The 17,750-nt window shown below is 60.3% G+C and overlaps 1 protein-coding gene across 4 annotated transcripts; it reads left to right on the top strand.

The window, feature by feature from the left end:
- Positions 1-1,003: 1,003 nt before the first annotated feature.
- On the top strand, positions 1,004-11,455 carry PRDM8 (PR/SET domain 8). Of its 4 annotated transcripts, none has more exons than XM_075750783.1 (5): positions 1,004-1,023; positions 2,009-2,161; positions 8,913-9,133; positions 9,425-9,656; positions 9,903-11,455. In XM_075750783.1, the coding sequence occupies exons 3-5, from the start codon at positions 8,915-8,917 to the stop codon at positions 11,309-11,311; spliced, it is 1,860 nt and encodes a 619-aa protein (XP_075606898.1). In that variant the 5' UTR covers positions 1,004-1,023; positions 2,009-2,161; positions 8,913-8,914; the 3' UTR covers positions 11,312-11,455. The 4 variants fall into 4 exon arrangements, with proteins under 4 accessions (XP_075606898.1, XP_075606897.1, XP_075606896.1 ...); XM_075750782.1 differs by lacking the exon at positions 1,004-1,023 and adding an exon at positions 1,339-1,426; XM_075750781.1 differs by lacking the exons at positions 1,004-1,023; positions 2,009-2,161 and adding an exon at positions 7,108-7,324.
- The last annotated feature ends 6,295 nt before the right edge of the window (positions 11,456-17,750 follow it).

Raw genomic sequence — 17,750 nt, 5'->3', positions numbered from 1 at the left:
CTGTTTCTCCTGCCAGCATGGAAAGAAGCCATCCCTGAAGCGGGATTGCCTTTGAGCTGGCAGCAGACGAGTGATTGGCATTGGGCATTACTGCTGAAACTCTGGCAGGCAGTTTAGCAGAGAACCTTGGCTAATGAATGTCATCCACACCTAGCAGATGTGCCGCTGGCTGCTGTGCCAGATTTTTGACATAATACAGTGCTGCTGGACATGACAGTGCTTGGGAGAACCTACGGGGTGTAACTTGCACCTTCAACATAGCATTCAATTTTTGCTCACAGTTTTGCAGGAGAGAAACAAAACGTGCATGAGGGAAGGTGATGCAGTGGTCTGTTATGCTCCTCGCCTGTGTTTTTTATCGGTACAAAAAATCATATTTGTCCTGGTTTGCCTCACATGTGAGGGGACCTTAAAAAAAAGGGGGGGGGGGGAGCAAAAAACCCTGCAATACCCTTTTTTCTTATTTTTTCAGCACAGGCTACAGCTGGTCCCTCCTGTGTCCTCAGGGCCCGTGCCTGGCCCTGCCAGGGTGGTGGTCTGCACCGGGCAGGGCTGCGGGTGGTGATGAGCGGGGGGGGGGGAAACGACGAGTAGGGGAGGTGTAATTCCCCCCGCACACCACGCCTCCGGGCGCCGGGTTTGCTGCAGGGAAGGTGCATGGGACGGAAATCTCGCCGCCGGCAACATATTCGGTTTATTCTTTCCTCTCCTGCCCTCCATCGGAGGGAAGGTAGCATTTACCCTGCGGAGCAGCTACCCTTGCGGGAGAAAGCCGGCGGGGGGTGGGGAGAGGGGGGGGCGGGCAGCGGGCTCCCCCAGTCTCCTCGGGCCTTTCCCCCGTCCAGAGCCACAGCGCTCGGTGTCAGCCGCGGGAGCGGTCATCGAAGCGGGCAGGGGACGGGACCGCCTCCCCGCGCCACATCTGCCCCCTAATCCCGGGAGTAATCCCGACCAGCGGTATTATAGCGGCGGCCGCTAATCCCAACCCGCTGCCGCATCGGCTGTGCGTGGGTCCCTGTGCCGGTGCGGCTCTCCTCGGTCCCAGGGGAGACGTCTCCGTGCAAGACGGGGGGCGAGCCCACCGCCGTGATGCGGCGGGGATTTTTCGGCCAAACACTTTGCTCTTTCGGCATCAGATAACTCGGTCATTAACGCGCTAATTATCCGACGGTGCGTGCGGGGGAGGAGGCGGGAGAGGGGCGTAGAAAGGGGCGGGGGGGGGGTGCATGCTCCACCCGGGCCGGAGGATGCTGTCCCGGCCGGGGTTTATGCACTCCCCCGCCCTGGTCAAGTTACCTGCCCGTCTGTGGCCCCCTCCTTGCTTTTGCGGCTTCGTTCAGGACTGTCTTTCATCGCCTCGTAACTATAACCTGTACCGTTGCTTTTTATTGCTGTAGCCAAGGGAAAAGCGCGGATGGGGGGAGCGGTGAGTTTCCCGCCCCGGAGGAGAGGTATCCCCAAAACCCCTTTCCGGCTGAGCCCTTCCCCTTCCACCCTTGCTGAGTGCTTGCCGCCGGCTGGACCCGGTGTCCCGGGGCTGCCGCCTGCACCGGCTGCCTTTCGAGATTTGTCGTTCAGATACGTTTAGCGGCGAGGGAGGGCGGGGGTTGTTGTTCCCCCCTAGCCGGGTGAAAGTCAAGTTCAGCGCAGCGTTGCGGAGTCGAGCTGCTTGGGATGCTTTCAGGGAGGAACGGGGGGAGGTGTGTGTGTGTGGGGGTGGCGTCGGTGCTGGGTATATCGTATGAAAATAAGAAATGCTCTGGTGGCATGAGATCAGGCAGCGATCCGCGAGTGTAATGCAGATCGCTTTGCTGCTCTTCCCGGTTTTTTCCTCGGTCTCTTTATCTTTCAATTGAAAACCAATTAAAGGTTTCTATAAATCTGTTAGCATCCCTTTTACATGGGGCCCTCTGATGCCTGCTGTATTGCCCCTTAGATGCCTCTTCCTTTTTTTGTTTTACAATTGTTGTATCAATATAATGCTTCCTTTCTTTCTCTGTCTCTATAGATACAGATATACAAGGCAAACTAAAGGTTTCGACTGCTATTCAGTGCCTCCTCATTTGTCCCGGAGCCGTAACAGTGGTGCCCTTTCTCTTCTGGCCGCTTTTCCCTGCTTCTGGAGGAGCAGTTATGGGAGAAGCAGATGGCTACTGATTGGGTGAGCTTTGTGGCTTTAATACTGAATACTTTATGGAAAAGGACTTTATCATGCTTGGTTGGTCAGAGGAACAACGGGATGAGATTTATGACTAGAGAAAATAAATCTTTTTAAGTTTCAGGCTCCTTCACACACCCCACGTCAAGTCACTGTAGCAGTGCTGGAGCTGAAATCCTCTGCATTTTTTCTCTTTTTCTTCTCTCCCTCCCCCTCTGTCTGTCTGTCCTTTCACTGCTCTCCCCACCCCCTCTCTGCCCGGGTTTAGCAAACCTCTGCAAACTTTAAGGTCTGTCACTCACTGGAGCGGCGGAGGCCTCCGCAGCCCCGCAGGCTGCGGTGGGGAAGGGAAAGACGGTCCCCGGATGCAGATCATCCGCCTCACGGGAACACGCCGGTCGGTCAGCTCCTGCCAAGGCTTGTCCACGTATAACCGGGAAAGCAGCCACCCCGGGTCCCGGTGGGGAGTTCTGAGTGACGTCCTCACAAACCCGACAACGCTGAGGCTGCGCGGCCACCAGAGAGATGCCCGGGTGAGGCTGCCCGCCGCTCGCCGCAGAGCCTGGATCTCCCAAAGGAGAGGGAGCCCGGTGTTGCCCAGCTCCCCTGCACCCCACGCTGGGCAGCCGCCGAGCCAGGGGCCGAGGGACTATACCTGTCTGGGGAGCGGTTCTCCGCACCGTCCCCAGGTCGTGCCGGCGGAGGCTTGGCCCTCGCCGCCAGCCGCGACGCGTCAGCCATTGACTCTTGCTTTCTGCACGGTCTCATGGCGAAGGTGGAGGCTGACTGAGGGCCGTGCCACGGGGTGGGCTCCAGCCCCAGCGTGGGACGCTGGGGGTGGCACGCAGGGATGGAAAGGCCCGAGGCCGTACAGGAGGCTGAAGTGGATTTCAGTCCTATGGGGGGGGGGTTCCCTGCTTCCATTTCTCTCCTTTTCCTGTCCCATATAGCCTCTATCAGGCTCTTAAACATTTTGTGGATGCTAAAGCTAGGTGAAAGCTTTCCAGGTTTTAAACCTCAGTGCTAGTACCAGGTCAAGTAAAAGAGGAGAAACCGAAAGCTGTGGTTGAGGAAAAATAATTTTGAGATAGAAAGTCAGAAGTGATTTGGGGCTATATATCGGCCTCTATATTACAGTGGTGTGTTTTCTGGTCGCTTATTTAAAAAAAAAAAAAAAAAAAAATCTGTGACCCTTTGGTGAATATACGAATTGATATTTCTAACTAGGTTCTGCATTTGCTCGGAAAGAAGTACAGGGGAAGTTCAAGCACCATCAGGGGCTGAAGAAATAGTTGAGGTGCTTATGGCATCTCTGAATTGTGACAAAACTGGGTAGGGAAGGGACACGGAGTCTCACTGTGGCTGCCTGAGGCTCCTGGGGGAGCAGGAGTGTTTGCTCCTTTTTTGGAGCGAACCACAACCAAAGCTGGCATCTGGCAAAAAGCGCTTTACAGTTTTGTAGCACAGCGGTGACTTGACGTGGGAGTCCCAGGCGCCGCTGCAAGCATCGATGAGATGTGACCGAGGGGTCGACAGAAATAGGAAGGGATGGCGACCGCGGGCTCGCTCGGAAGCTGAGCTGGAAACGAAATAGGACGCACGTTGCCGGAGCGCCTCGGCCCTGGCGGGAGCCCGGTGGTGGCGAAACGTCCGGCTGGTTGTGGGGCTGAGGAGTTCCAGAAGGATCCCTGTGCCTGCTTGGAAGGAGTAACGGTGGGAGAAATACCGTTTTTCCATGCTGCCGTTTGCTCGCCTGCAGCGTGGCGGCGATGCTGCTGACGCCCCGGAACGGGACCTCCTGAGGAAAGGCGCCGTCCACAAGACTGGTAACAGTTAAATGCAAAAAGGATGATTTGTCATTCAGCGGAGGCCCCGATTTATTTCCGCTATGGAGGCCTAGCTGCCGTGTTTGTCTCGGGGCAAGGGAACTGTTCTGCCAGTGTTTCTTCAGGCACCAGGAAAACTCGTGGCTCCACGTTTCGAGTCGCTTTTCCGTTCCGCCTCGCGTGCTCCCCCCGAGGACTGCAGGGCAGCCTCGCGTCAGATGGCAGCGGGCGGAGACGGGCGCGAGGCAGGTTTGGGCGTCCCTTCGTCCCTCCTCCCAGCGGTCCCCCGGCACCGCCTGAACGATCGTGACTGGGCTAGTGTGCTTCTGAGACCTCGTGTATTTTATTAGCCGTTTTATTTGACGGGTGACTTTATAGTAGAGTTACCTGTGAGCGGAATCTTGGCTGTGTACGCGTCCCCTCAGGGGAGTAACCGTACATCCGTAGGCCTGGCGCGTGTCACGACTTTGAGGCAACGTTTCCCAAGAGGTGCAGGAGTGTTTCTGAGCGCAGGTTGCGCGGCCTCACCTCGTCCCTTTCCCTCTCACCCTCTTGGGTGAAATCTGAAGAGGAGAGAGACGGTTCTCCCAGCGCAGCCGGGAGGGTGCCCTGACATCCTCGGAGAGACAGATCCTCTGTCCTTTGCGGCCATCCCCACGGTTACTCATCACGGGCAGAAAACTGGCACTTCCCTCCAAGAAGTTAAGGGATATGAGTGGTCAAGCATCATCACCCCGCCGGCCCCTTGACCCCCACAGCCGCTCTGTCGTGCCATCGGGGTCCCGGCCGGGGAGCGGCAGAGCCCGGGCCGCGCGATGGGGCCTGGACGGCTGCGGGTCCCCACGTGTCTGTTGGACTCTGGCTGGCCTGTCCAGCCCCCCCGCCTCGTGCCCAGTCCCAGGGACTCCCCTTCCCCGGGAGCCGTTTGTCGGCGGGCACCTTCGTACCGGGCCGGTACCTGGAGCGGGTGTCGGAGGCACCGGGTGCTGTGGGGCCAGGGCTGCGCTTTTGGGGGGCTGGAAGCAGCGGGGAGGTGGCGTTGGGTGGCTAGCTGCTTGGACGCTCTGTGGGAAGGCGGACGGAGCTCCTCGGCCCAGGTTGCCCTTGGCTCTCCACAGGAGGTTTTCTGGAAGAATAAACATACATAACATGCCTACACGGAACGCGGTATTTTGCATGTGGTTTACAGGAGGCGGCCGGCAGCGTTCGCAGGGCCCTGCAGGGCAGGCAGGGCGCCTGCAGGGCGCCCCGAGGCCTCGCCGGGCTGCGGTTGGGGCTGGCGGCGGCGGAGCCGCTCTCTCCGCGGTTAGGGCCGGGCAGAGCCGAGCCCGGCCCGCTTCGCCCCGCCTGGCGCCCCGACCCGCAGCGGGGCTGGAACGGGATCGGGCCCGGGCGCACCTTCCCCGTTGTCTCGTCCCCCGTCCCCGCCGGAAAAATCCCGGTGCGGCTTTTCGCTGAGCCCGTGGGGAGCACCTGCCTTCCAAATCCGCGGACTTCGATGCCTCCCGCTTTGCACGGCGGGCTTCCCAGCGCCGCAGGCAAGAGCCCGGTGCCGGGGTCTGTTGGGGTTTGCTGTGGGCGCTCCCCGGTCGTGGCACTTGGAAGCATAAACTTAAAAGGAAAGAGTCCGCGTACATAAAAGTGTTGTTCTGCGGGGCCGAGGCGACGCTGTTGCCTGGGATTCACTTTTACGGTAGCATCCGAGGCTGAAAAATGCTCATAAATGCCGCTACGGTCCTTTTTAGTATCGGGGAATTTCGGTAGCTAGGATAATGTCGAAGCGATTTCGAGATAGTTCACGTACCGTGGTGTCCCTTAAAATACTCGCGAATAAAAATAACGGGTAGCTTTTCTTTCCTTCCCTAGTAAGGATAGTCTTTCGGACAATTTATATCATACGGAGAGAGCTGCAGCATTTAAAAAAAAAAAAAAAAAAGAAAAACAGGAAAAAGGGGGAAAAAAACCCACAACCCTTTGAAGCAGGAATTGAGATCCAAATTTTTACAGGCTCCCATATTTTTAATGTTATGAGAATCTCCGTTTTAGGAGACGCTGTGTTTTGTCGAATTAATAAGATAAATGTTGAAAGCATATTATATGCAGCCTTTAATCCTAATGCAAGGAAAATCGTAATTATGTAGAGGATAAGTGAATTTGAAAGCCAAACATCAGCCCGCTCTCTGATTACAAACAACGCTCCGTTCGCCTCTGGAAAACGCTTTGTCTCTTCTTTTGTTCAGTTTAGGGGCTTTAAATTTCTTTCTTTTTTTTTTTTTTTTTTTTAATCTGTTGTGTATCTGAAATGACGGCGATAAGGGAGGAACCGGTAAACACTTTTCCGTGCGGTAAAAACCTTATTTTGGCATAGACAATCTTCGGATGCTTTTGCTTACTAGATCTGCGTGCGTGTCCGTAAATACGCGAGCTCCGCGTGTGCGGGGGTGCGAGCCCGTGCGTTGCCCCCGCGCCCCGGGAAAGGCGAGGTCTGCGGCGGGCGGGGGCAGCCCGGTCGGGGCCGCCCCGCCGGCGGCGCCGTCCGTTCCGGACCGCGCAGGGACACCGGCTCGAGGAAGGCTCCGGCGCGAAGCCCCTGAGCCGTCCGCCCCCGCTGTCCGCCGGGCGCCTTCCTCGCCTCGGCCCCCAACAGCCCAGAAGGACCGAGCGTGCGGAGCAAGGCGGGCGTTTAATCCTCCGCTGCACGAGCATCCCGGCCAGCCTTTATCCCGGCGAGGAGGGATTTCGTTCGTGCGTCTGAGGGCTCCCCCCTGCTCGGCAGGTGAGAGGGCAGAGCGGGAAGGCGGCGGCCGGGATCCCGGTGCCGGGCGGAGCGGCCGTCGGGCCCCCCCGGCTCCCCGCCCCGCACCCCCTGCCAGGCTGGGTCGGAGCGGCGGCCCCAAACGCGTACGCTGCCACGGGAAAGCGTCGGGGTGGGATGCGCCCCGTCCCGCCCCAGCCTTCCCCCCCCCTCCCCGCAGGTGCCCGGTGGCGGCGGGGCCAGGTGAGGGGCGGGCGGGCAGGCAGCGAGCGGTCGGACCCCGAAGGGGTTAAAGGGAGGGGACGTGGGCTGTCACGCGTCATTGGGCAGATTATGTGCAGCAAACAAAAAGTGTGTGTCTGTGTGCCAGTCACTCACTGCATCGGGTCCATCTGCACCGCTCGCCTCCCTGGCCGCCTCCCCGCTTCGCCCGCCCGCTCCCTGCCGCCGCCCGCGCTCCGGCCCCCGGCCCGCCGCCTCCCCGGCCATGGAGCGGCACTGATACAATAGCGCAGGGGGCAGCGAAGGCAGGAGTCCGTCTTTGTGCCACTCGTCGGGGCGAGGATTATATTCCCACTCTCCCTGGTGAGTACCCGCGGAGGGGCCCCGCCATCCCCCAGCGCCTCCGCCGCCCGGCCCAGCGCCCGGCCGGGGGGAGCTGCGCCCCGCCTCGCCGGCGGGGTAGCCCCGGAGGAAGGAACAATGCCGGGAGATGGCCGTGCCGGGGGCCGGGGCGCGGCGGCCCTGCCCGGGATGCGGTGCCCGGCGGCTCCGGCTCCGGGAGCGGCCCCGGCGCCGCCAGGCCCGGACAAAAGGCGGCCGGGGGAGGCAGCGCCGCGGGGCCGGGAGGAACCCGGGGAGACGGGGAGATGCGCGGCCGTAGGGAGCCGTGCGAGGCTCGGCGAGGGCGGGTGGAAAGTTTGGCGGGGGCCGCTCGCTGCCGTTTGTTTCGTTTGGCGAAAAAATCCCTTCGGGGAAGGGATGAGCCGGGCAGCACCGTAACGAGGAGGGCGGCGGGGAGGAAGCGAAAGCGCCCTCCCCGCGGCCCTCGTTCCCGGGGGGGGGGGGGGGGGCCGGGACCCCCGCCGCCCACGCCGCCGGTTCGGGGGGTGGGGTGGGTTTGAAGTTCCAGGGGGCGCGGGGGCCCCGGTTGTCTCCCGAAATCGGGGGGGGGGGGAAGGTGACTCGGCGGGGCCGTGCCCGGTGCGAGCGGCCTCGGGTGTAAATAGGCGCACCCAAAGAAACACAGATTTATTCTCGAGCGAACCCAAAATGAATGCTTTCGATGCCAGATGGGGTGGGGGTAAAGCAGCCTTACACTAATCGGGTCGGAAAGGGCAAAGGCACCCGCAGCCCTGCGCGCAGCTCCTTCCCGGGCCTCGGCATCGCGGACCGCGGCGGGAGGCGCGGGTAGATCGGCGGCCGCCGTCCCGCTGCCCGCACCCTGCCCGCCTCGCCTCTGCCTGCATCCGTCCTCTCGCACAACACGGGAGCCAGAGCTCACCCTCCTCTATAAATAAGCGTGTCGAGGTAAAAATAATTACCTCTGCTTGCTGCTTTTAATTAAAGTCTCGGAGGGAAAGTGCTGGATTATGGTAATGAGCAGACATACGTTCCCTCTTGTCGAGCCGAGCGAGAGGTGAGCTGACATGCAATCGGCGACAATGACAAGCCACTTGAAACCCATTCGCTCTGCTCCTCTGTCACAGCCCGGAGACCGGCCCGGCTCCTCTCTTGCAGGGGCCCCGGGGCGGCGGGACAGAGAGCCCGTTTCCCCGCCTCGGGCAGAGGCCCGCGCACGGCTGCCCCTTTTTTGTCCGGCTCCTGCCCGTGACCGGATCCGGCCGCTGGGTTTCCCCCCTCGCGCCTGCCCGGTTGCTGCCCGTAGCCGGCTCCCGTCGCGCTCGCAGCCGGGCTCGCTGATAAATAAATCATCGCGACAGCTTCTCCGCACCTCGCCTCCCGCTCGCGGAGCTCCTCGCCTTCTTTAATTTTTTTCCAGACCAACGAAAGTGCTCACCTGCCTCTTTTTTTTTTTTTTTTTTTTTTGTTAATTGTATTTTCCTATTTTATTTTGTTTTTCCCGGCGGGTCGCGGCCGCATCTCCGCGCAGCGCTGCGGCGGGGCCCCGCCGCGCTGTAACGTCTCCGCTTCGCCCCTCTCTCCGCCGCAGGCATGGAGGACGCCGGCGTCCAGAGGGGAATATGGGACGGGGACGCCAAGACGGTTCAGCAGTGCTTGACTGACATTTTCACCAGCGTTTACACCACCTGCGACATTCCGGAAAATGCCATTTTCGGACCCTGCGTTCTGAGCCACACGTCTCTCTACGACAGCATTGCCTTCATCGCCCTCAAGTCCACCGACAAGCGCACCGTCCCCTACATATTCCGGGTAAGAGCCGCTCATCTGCGGGCGCGAAGCCGCTCGCCCCGCAGCCGGGGAGCCGGCACGCCGCCGCCGCTCGCCCCGCCGGCCGGTGTCCGCGCGCATCCCCGCCGCGGAGCGCAGCCTCGGCGGGCCGCCCGCTGCTTGCCACGGCCCCGCCGGGCCGGGCGGGACCGTCCGCCGCCGGGATGCTTTCCCCCGCCGCCGGCGAGGGCACAGCCGTTCCCCCGCCGCTCCTGCCGGCTTATCGGCCCCATCCCGTCGGTCCGTGTCCGTTTATTAAAACGGGCTTTGCAGGTGGATACGTCGGCGGCCAACGGCTCATCCGAAGGGCTGATGTGGCTGCGGCTGGTGCAGTCGGCGCGGGAGCGGGAGGAACAGAACCTGGAGGCCTACATTAAGAGCGGGCAGCTCTTCTACCGCTCCCTGCGCCGCATCGCCAAGGACGAGGAGCTGCTGGTGTGGTACGGCAAGGAGCTCACGGAACTGCTGCTGCTCAGCCCCGCCCGGGCCCCCGCCCGCAGTAACGGTGGGTGCCCCGCGCGGCCGCCCCGCGCCCCCTTCCCACGGCCTCGGGTGACTAGGGGCCGCCGTGGCGGGGTGGAGGGCGGGAGGCTGGGCGGGGATCCCCGCCGGGGCTGAACCGGGCGGGGGGGGGGGTGGGAGGCGGCTCCCCCATCCCTTCCCCTTAATCCCCTGTGCAAGCGCCGTCGCCGGCCCCGGCTGACGGTGCCCCCGTCTCCGTGTGTCCCGTCCCGCGTGTGCCTGGCCGCAGGCTCGCCGCCCTTCGCCTGCCCCGAGTGCAGCCAGCGCTTCCAGTTCGAGCTGCCCTTCGCCGCCCATCTCCGGTTCCGCTGCCCCAAGAGGCTGCACGGCCCCGACACCGGCCCCGCCGCCGAGGCTCCCTGCGGCAAGGACGGCACCGGCAAGGAGCAGGAGGCCGGCAAGTACTGCAAGCCCGGCGGCCCGCTCCACCACCCCTTCCCCGGGGCCGACGGCGGCAGCGCCGCCGCCAGCACCAAGCCCTCCACGGACTTCCACAACCTGGCGCGGGAGCTGGAAAACTCCCGCGGCGGGCACGGCGGGTCCCCGGGGCGGCCGGCGCTCCCCGACGGCGGCCCGGAGGCGTCGGCCGGGAAATCCAAGCGGCGGTACCCCGAGGAGGAGGAGCGGGGCCCCGGGCCTGCCGCGCGGGGCCGCTTCCCGGCGGAGCGGCCGGGGCTGCCCTCGGCGCCCAAGGAGGAGCCGGTGTGCGCCCCGCAGCAGCAGTACCGGGCGGCCGGCTCCTACTGCGGCTTGGAGGAGGGTGGCCGCCTCTTCGCGCCGCCCAGCCCGGAGACGGGGGAGGCCAAGCGCAGCGCCTTCGTGGAAGTCAAGAAAGCGGCCCGGGGCCCCGAGCCCGACGGAGGCGGCCCCGAGGAGGGCCAGGAGCGCGCCTCCCCCGCCGCCTCGGGGGCGGGCGGCGGGGAGTCGGGGCTGTGCCCTCGCGGCGGCCCCGGGGGACCGTTGGCCGCCCGCCTGGAGGGGGGCAGCCCGGCGCGGGGCAGCGCCTTCACTACCGTGCCCCAGCTGGGGGCCGGCGGCGGCCCCGGCGGCGGTGCGGAGGAGCGGAAGAGCGCCTTCTCTCAGCCCGCCCGCTCCTTCCCCCACGTCCCGCCGCTCGTGCTGGGCCAGAAGCTGGGAGGGCTGGGCGAGCCCTGCCCCGACGGCGCCGCCGCCCCCGCCCGCCTCTACGCCGCCGAAGCGCTGGCCGTCAAGCTGCCGGGCGGCGGGGAGGCGGCGGGCGGCGGTGGCGGTGGCGGAGGGGGGGGCGGCGGCGGGGGACTGCCCAAGCAGAGCCCCTTCCTTTACGCCACCGCCTTCTGGCCCAAGAGCTCGGCGGCGGCGGCGGTGGCGGCGGCGGCGGCGGGGCCGCTGCAGCTGCAGCTGCCGTCGGCGCTGACGCTGCTGCCGCCGTCGTTCACCTCGCTGTGCCTGCCGGCCCAGAACTGGTGCGCCAAGTGCAACGCCTCCTTCCGCATGACCTCGGACCTGGTCTACCACATGCGCTCCCACCATAAGAAGGAGTACGCGCTGGAGCCCCTCGTCAAGCGGCGCCGCGAGGAGAAGCTCAAGTGCCCCATCTGCAACGAGTCCTTCCGCGAGCGCCACCACCTCTCTCGCCACATGACCTCGCACAACTAGCGGGGACCCCTCACACCCCGGGGACACCCCCCCCCCCTCGCCCGGCCACCCGCGGAGGGCAGCGGCCGACCGTCGCTTTCTTTCCTTTCCTTTCGATGCACGCATTTTCACTTTCCGGGGAGGGGCGGGGAGGGCAGCAAGGGAGAAGAGGAGGAGAAGAAAAAAGGGGGGGGGGAAGAAAAAAGAAAAGAAAAAAGAAAAGAAAAGAAAAAAGAAAAGAAAAGAAAAGAAAAAAGAAAAGAAAAGAAAAAGAAAAAAAGAAGAAAAGAAAAAAGAAAAAAGGAAAAGAAAAGAGAAAGAATAAAAGCACCGGGGGAAAAAAAAAAGAAAAAAAAAGCAAATTACTTAAAAAATACATTTTTTAAAATGTCATATATTGCAACATATTGATGCATTTGTCATACGTTTCTACTTAAATTATTAAGCACTTATGGTTTAGATGTAATAATAATTATATGTCAGGGTAAATTTTTATTTTAGATATAAAGCTAAAGGCGGGGAGGAGCGCGGCGGGGCCGGCGGGGGCGGCGGGCCGGGGTCCTGCATGCACCGGGCGCCTCCCGCCCGCCCGGCCCCCGCCGCCCGCGTCCCTTTTACTACAGAGTGTCGCTTGGTGCCCGTGAAATGGAGTCTCGATAGTTCCGTGTTACCTTTCCTTTTGGGGATTTTTTTTTTTTGTTTTGGTTTGGGGTTTTTTTTGTTTTGTTTTGTTTTGGTTTTTTCTTCCCTTCCCCCTCTCGAAAAGATTTATTAAACTTTATAGTTTATCTGGGTATGTTGGATGCTTTGACAATAAATGACTTTATTTTCTTCAAGGCACCTGGACGTTAATCGATGCCGAGGGGGTGGGCGTCGGGGAGCAGGGCAGCCCCACGGCTGCGAGGCGGGAGCGGTGCCCCCGGCCGGGCCGGGCTGGGCTGCGTGGTCCGGGGCTGCCGTGCCGGGGCGGAGGAGGGGAGACCGTGCCGCATTTCCTCTCTGCTCTCCCTCCCTTCTCTCCTTCCTTCCTTCCTTCGGCCTCTCTTACGTCCGTTCGTCCTTCTGTCTGTATCTGTTCATCGTTGGTTTCACCCGCATTTTGTTGACCCTTTATTTCTCTTTTTTTCTGTCTTTCCTTCTTTCTCTTTCTTTTGTCTTCCTCTCCTGTTTTTGTTTCTTTTTTTTTTGTTGCCCTTCTGTCTTTCTGTTTTTTTCTCTTTCTGTCTCTAACTCTCTTTTCCTCTATTTCTCTTTTTTTTTTTTTTTGTTTGTTTGTTTTCCTTTTCCTTTGTAGCTCCTCTCGGGCCTCCCATTTGCTCCGTGCCACACACCCACCCCACCCCTGCAAGGAGCCTTTATTGCCCCCCATCTTTACGAGGGCTGTGCGCGGTTCCCAGCTTACAGGGTGCTGGGAGCCCGGGCCCTGACTGTGGGCAGAGCCCCAAGAGTTGCACAAGGCCTGGGGTGACAGGGCCCAGTGGAGCCCCCAGCCCGGGGTGTCCTGGGGCAGGGAGTGCTTGGGTCACGTCTGCCCCAGCGTGTTATTGGGGTGATGGGACCACAGGCAGGGACACACAGGAGGGATTAGGAAAGGGGGATCCTCCCCGGGCACGGGGGGACAGCCTAGTCCTATGGGCACCACCTGCAGTGGGCGCAAGGGAGAGCACTAGCTGACGCGGCAGCTTGGCGATGTGTTGAAAACCAATTTCCGCACGCAGGCTGGTGTAACTCTGGCAAGCGGCAGGTGTCGCAGGGACGAGGTTGCGTGTAGCTCGCTGGGTCCCTGCCGGGGAAAATATCCCAAAGCAGGAGGTATGCGAGGTGGGAGCCCAAGTCAGACCTTGGAAGTCCCGCAGCTTTGTGCAAATGGGGCTCAGGGTACCGCGAGCGTCTGCTCCGGTGTGTTTTGGAATTTTCCATGAAGTACCGGGACCTGCTGCAAGGCTTTTACAGCTTCAGGGAAAGTGGGCTGGAGCTTCAGGTAGGACATGTTTAAAAACTCTGCCAGCTATGAACCGCCTCGTCTCTTCCTGAGAAGAGCTGAAGCTGATAACCGGCATGGCCCACCCGTACTTCAGAAGACCACCGGTGGGTTCCTAGTATGAAGGTGGTGTCAGAGTCTGGAGGTTTTTCCCCCCATACAGTACATTTTCTGTTCTGATTACTCTCCTCAGCTACTCGTAGGTTGTGCTGGAATCACTTCCCCTGAGCTCTGATGCTGTTCGCTCCATCAGCACGGTTGCCCTCGAGAGCCAAAACTTGCCTGGACACTGGACCTGTATGAATAACCCCCAAACCACGCAAGGTGCTAAAACGGCACCCTCTGACTGTCATTCATTGCAGTCACGACCACCTGTGGCTCCACCTGTAGGCAATTAATTGCGGAGGCGAGACCTGATTGCTCCCCAGGATTTTTCCTTAAAGGCAGTAACATCGGTGAGGTTACCCGCTTTGTGGAGGGCGTCTGGGTTTCTCCTCCTTGCCGCGCTGGCCTACCAGGTACTTTGCTCGTGGTCCGACAGGGGACGCGGGGCGGGCGGCCCCCCGCGGGCTGCGGGGATGCCGTGGGCGGTGCAGGCGGGCGGGCACTGCCATCTAGCGGGGCCGCCGCCGGGCCGAGCGCGGCGGCGAGAGCGGGGCGTGTTCGGCTGCCTCCCCGGGCTTGTCCTCGGGGGTGCGCGGTGGGCCGGGCCCCTTTCTCGGGGCAGCTCCGCTTCCCCAGCAGCCCTGGGCCTGCTTTCGGGGTTCAGCGCCTCCCTAGCGCCCGGGGAGGCGTATAAAGGAAGAACAAATGATGCTCTCCCCGGTTTTGTGCAGTCGCTCTTTGAGTCCTAGCGCTGCTGGAGAGCTGCTGCTTCACCTCCTTTGGCCCCTTGGTCTTGCCCATAGGCGAGCATTGCGGGAACTAGCTCGCAGCGGCGGGGTCTCGAGCATCTCGGCACATACAGCATCTCTCAAATTAAGTCCAAATACTTTATGACCTCTCATAGCCAAGCAGCTGCATGTGGTTCTGCCGTGGGCTGGGCTCCTCTTCTGCCCTGGCAGCACCCTGCAGCACCCTGCTCTTCCGCCCTTTCATTTTGACCCTGCTTGCAGTCACGGTGCTAAGTCCCCGAGCGTTGCCCGTCGGGTCTGTCTGGGCTAAGGGGGCCCTGCCTGCACGGGCAGCCCCTTAAAAAATATTGTCACGCAATGCACATGTGGCACAGCAGTGACCCTGCGCCATTACTGGTATACAAAGCTCACGCTGTTCCTCTGCACGAGTGGCAAAAATGTAGAGGGCTTGTGGGCAGGAAATCTAATCTAAGGCGTTAGACTTAACTTAGGCAAAATCCGATATCAGGATCGGAAAGGATAAATAAAACCTAACTGATGCTATCTGCACAAACAGGACTTCACATAATAAGGGTAGGCAACGACCTTAGTCCTGTACGGTCGTGTATCATACGAACAAGGGTGACGAGACTTGCCATTGGGGCTCAGAACTTGGCCGCAGCAGGTCCTTCGCTCACCAGAACCGCACTGGCTTTTCTCGGAGTCAGCGTGCCATTGCCCAAACGCTACTCTTTTTCCAATTACCAGTGCTACAGCGTGTGAAATAGGAAGGAAGGGGTCTCCTTTTTTTTCTTTTTTTTTTTTTAAAGGTCTTTCCCTGTCTGTGGGCTGATGCTGCGCGGCAGTGAGCGTGAGCGGCTGCTGCCTGTGGCAGGGCGGAGGCTGGCTGGGCTGCAGGACCAGCCGGCTTCCCCCCCACCCCCCTGCCCCGCATGGGATCCTCCCAGCATCACAGCCCAGAAAAGGCAGCGCAGATGCACGGCTTGGCCTTTTTTTGGGGGAAAATTGCCCCTGTGAGCCTGTGCCGGAGCGCATAGCTGCATCTGCCTCCAAAATCCATCACGAGAGGCGCATTTTTGACGTCCTTCGGAGGAGCGTGGCGCTTTGGGATTGAACAAGGGCACCCTTCGGCCTGAGCCTGCCCTGGCCCCCGTGCTGCCAGGGGAGCCTTTTGCCTGCTCCCTGAAGCGCTCAAGGTAAGGCTGCTCTGTCTGTGGCCGGGCCACACTGGAGGGGAATAAAAAAAAAAAAGAAAAAAAAAAAAATCCAACAAATGCTGTTACTGATGCTGTTACTGGGGTGCAGCGGGCAGGCTTGCACCAGCGGTAGTTACTATTAGGAAGCAGATGCGAATTACCTTTATTCTAACACGTGCCAGTGATAAACATGGGCAAAACTGTGACTTGGAGGTTTTTTTGTTTGGGGTTTGTTTTTTTTTTTTTTTGTGTACATGTCAGCTGTAAGGCAGCCACAGGCAGCAGACCTACAGTTCGCAAATCCCCGGGCTGAAGCAAAGACCGGCTGCCTGCCTTGGGGCCTGATCCTGCCCCCACCGAAGGCAGCGAGAACTTTGCCTGTGGCGCCACGCGGCAGCAGGTTCAGCTGTGGGTTAGCACGGGTGCAGCTGGACATGGGCAGCTGAACTCCGTAGCCGCATAGACGCGGGCTGAACAGAGCTGCTTTCACCCAGAATCTTTTCTTTAGGTCTGGACAGAGGTGTCCAAGTGAGGCTTTCGCAGGGGTCAGCCCCCTCCCGGTTCCCCCAGAGCGTTCTGGCCGCTCATGGCGAGCCCTCGGTGCGGTGCCTGCACGCTGCATCACAGCCTGCAGAGGTTGCCCAGAAAATCTCTCTGCTGGATTTCCTGCTAGGCATGAAAAAGCAAAGCAGTGTGCTGGCATGATGAAGGGATGAAAGCCTGCTGCCCAGTTGGTGACACCATTTGCTGCCGTTGTTCCCGAGTGGGCTCGGCTCCTCTTTGCAAGGTGTGTGTTGCTCACCTGTAATTGAGCAAGCTGTTGAGGTTGTACAAGCAGCTATTAAGATTTCATTGTCACACCCAGCTCTTAAAAATCAGTTATTTGGCTGTCAATAGCAAAGACAAGACCGCAGTCGTTTACTTGTATTTGAAATAATGCAAGCTATACGGTACTTGTTCTCTACTCTGGAGCCAAAACCGGGCCCTGCTGTTAAGGAATTATTTGGAGGGGGGAAAAAAATCTACCCAGTGTCGCGGGTTAACCCCAGCCGGCAACTAAGCCCCGCACAGCCGCTCGCTCACTGTCGTGTCGTGTAGACCCCCTGCCCCCCGGCAAGGAGGGATGGGGGAGAGAATGGGAAGGGTAAAACTGAGAAAACTCGTGGGTCCCAATAAAGATGGTTTAATAGCTAAAGCAAAAGCCATGCACACATAAGCAAAGTAAGGAATTGATTCCCCGTTTGCCATCGGCAGGCAGGCGTTCAGCCATCCCCAGGAACGCAGGGCTCCATCACGCGTTAACGTCGACTTGGAAAGTTGGACGCCGCTGCTCCAAATGTGCGCTCCCCCCCCCCGCCCCCCCTTCTTCTTCCCCCAGCTCTTATATGCTGAGCATGACATTGTATGGTATGTCGTCATCCTGCAAGCCTGCTGCCATCCCCTGCCTGCAGAAATGCTGTGGGCTGGCAGACCTGCACATAGGGACGTGCTGCGGGGCCAGGGTGCTACAGGGGAAACGGTGCTTAGACTTCTCTTAAATGAAACCTCTTGAGGCCTTGGCTCAGCCTTGCCCTTTCCCGGAGCTGCCTGCAGCCGTGGCCTCTCAGGAGCAGCAGCGTGCCAGGCTGGTGTTCTCTGGTGGCGAGGCGGCTTTTGTGCCCGTGGGGAAGTGGTGCATGTCACCTGGCAGCACCTGGGTTCCCCGCAGCACCTGGGTTCTCTTAACTAAATTAAACTGGTTTAATGCATGTGCTCCTAGTAACATATTCTTCTTCCAGCTCTGCGCAGAGCTGTTCGGGTGGCCAAGGCTTGCACCTTCTCCCAGGAGCGTGGACACCTCCCGGAGGGTGGGTGGGGCCTGTTCTCGCAAAGCGACCTGGGGCGCAGCCACCCCCCCCCATCGTGATGCAGGTGAGCCTCCTTCAGGCCACAAACCCTTATTGCAAAGGCTTTTTTGCAGGTTCCCGGAGTGGTGGGGGCTATGCTTCCCTGGGGAGCAGCTGGCCCCGGGGCACCCGTGTCGGCACGAGCGCCGGGGCACGGGGTCGTTCTGCAGTTCCCCGAGAGGCCGAATCCAGCATGCTATTGCTCTGCTAATACTGTGAAATGAACCTTCCTGTGAGTGAAAAAAACAAGTGATGTTGAAAGCCCAGCGTGCTTTCCCCACGAGGCCATCTGGTAGGGCGCTGCCGTAGCTTGGAACTGCTTGGCTCGGGACTGTCATCCCCATACTCGTACATCCCGTGGGACCCGGGGGTAGTTCCTATAAACATAGGGCTGGCAGAGCGCGCAGCGGCTCGGGTACGGCCAGGGCTACGGTTTCACAAGCAAGCTTGCTGAACAGAGCTTTGCCGGCTTGTTTTATGTCTTCTCACAGTTTACCTTGCATATTTTTAAGGGACAATTAAGTAGCACCTGGCTCATGTTTG

This window comes from Balearica regulorum, chromosome 4, assembly GCF_011004875.1.
Source record: "Balearica regulorum gibbericeps isolate bBalReg1 chromosome 4, bBalReg1.pri, whole genome shotgun sequence".
In the NCBI taxonomy this organism is placed as follows: Eukaryota; Metazoa; Chordata; class Aves; order Gruiformes; family Gruidae; genus Balearica; species Balearica regulorum.
This window is presented reverse-complemented; position numbering and strand designations above follow the sequence as displayed.

What these genes read in the sequence shown, in the direction of transcription:
- PRDM8 (XM_075750783.1), top strand. Translation starts at nt 8,915, where the DNA reads ATGGAGGACGCCGGCGTCCAGAGGGGAATATGGGACGGGGACGCCAAG. An exon ending in CCGTCCCCTACATATTCCGG is followed by an intron (nt 9,134 to 9,424) that starts GTAAGAGCCGCT and finishes CGGGCTTTGCAG; the next exon opens with GTGGATACGTCGGCGGCCAA. An exon ending in GGCCCCCGCCCGCAGTAACG is followed by an intron (nt 9,657 to 9,902) that starts GTGGGTGCCCCG and finishes GCCTGGCCGCAG; the next exon opens with GCTCGCCGCCCTTCGCCTGC.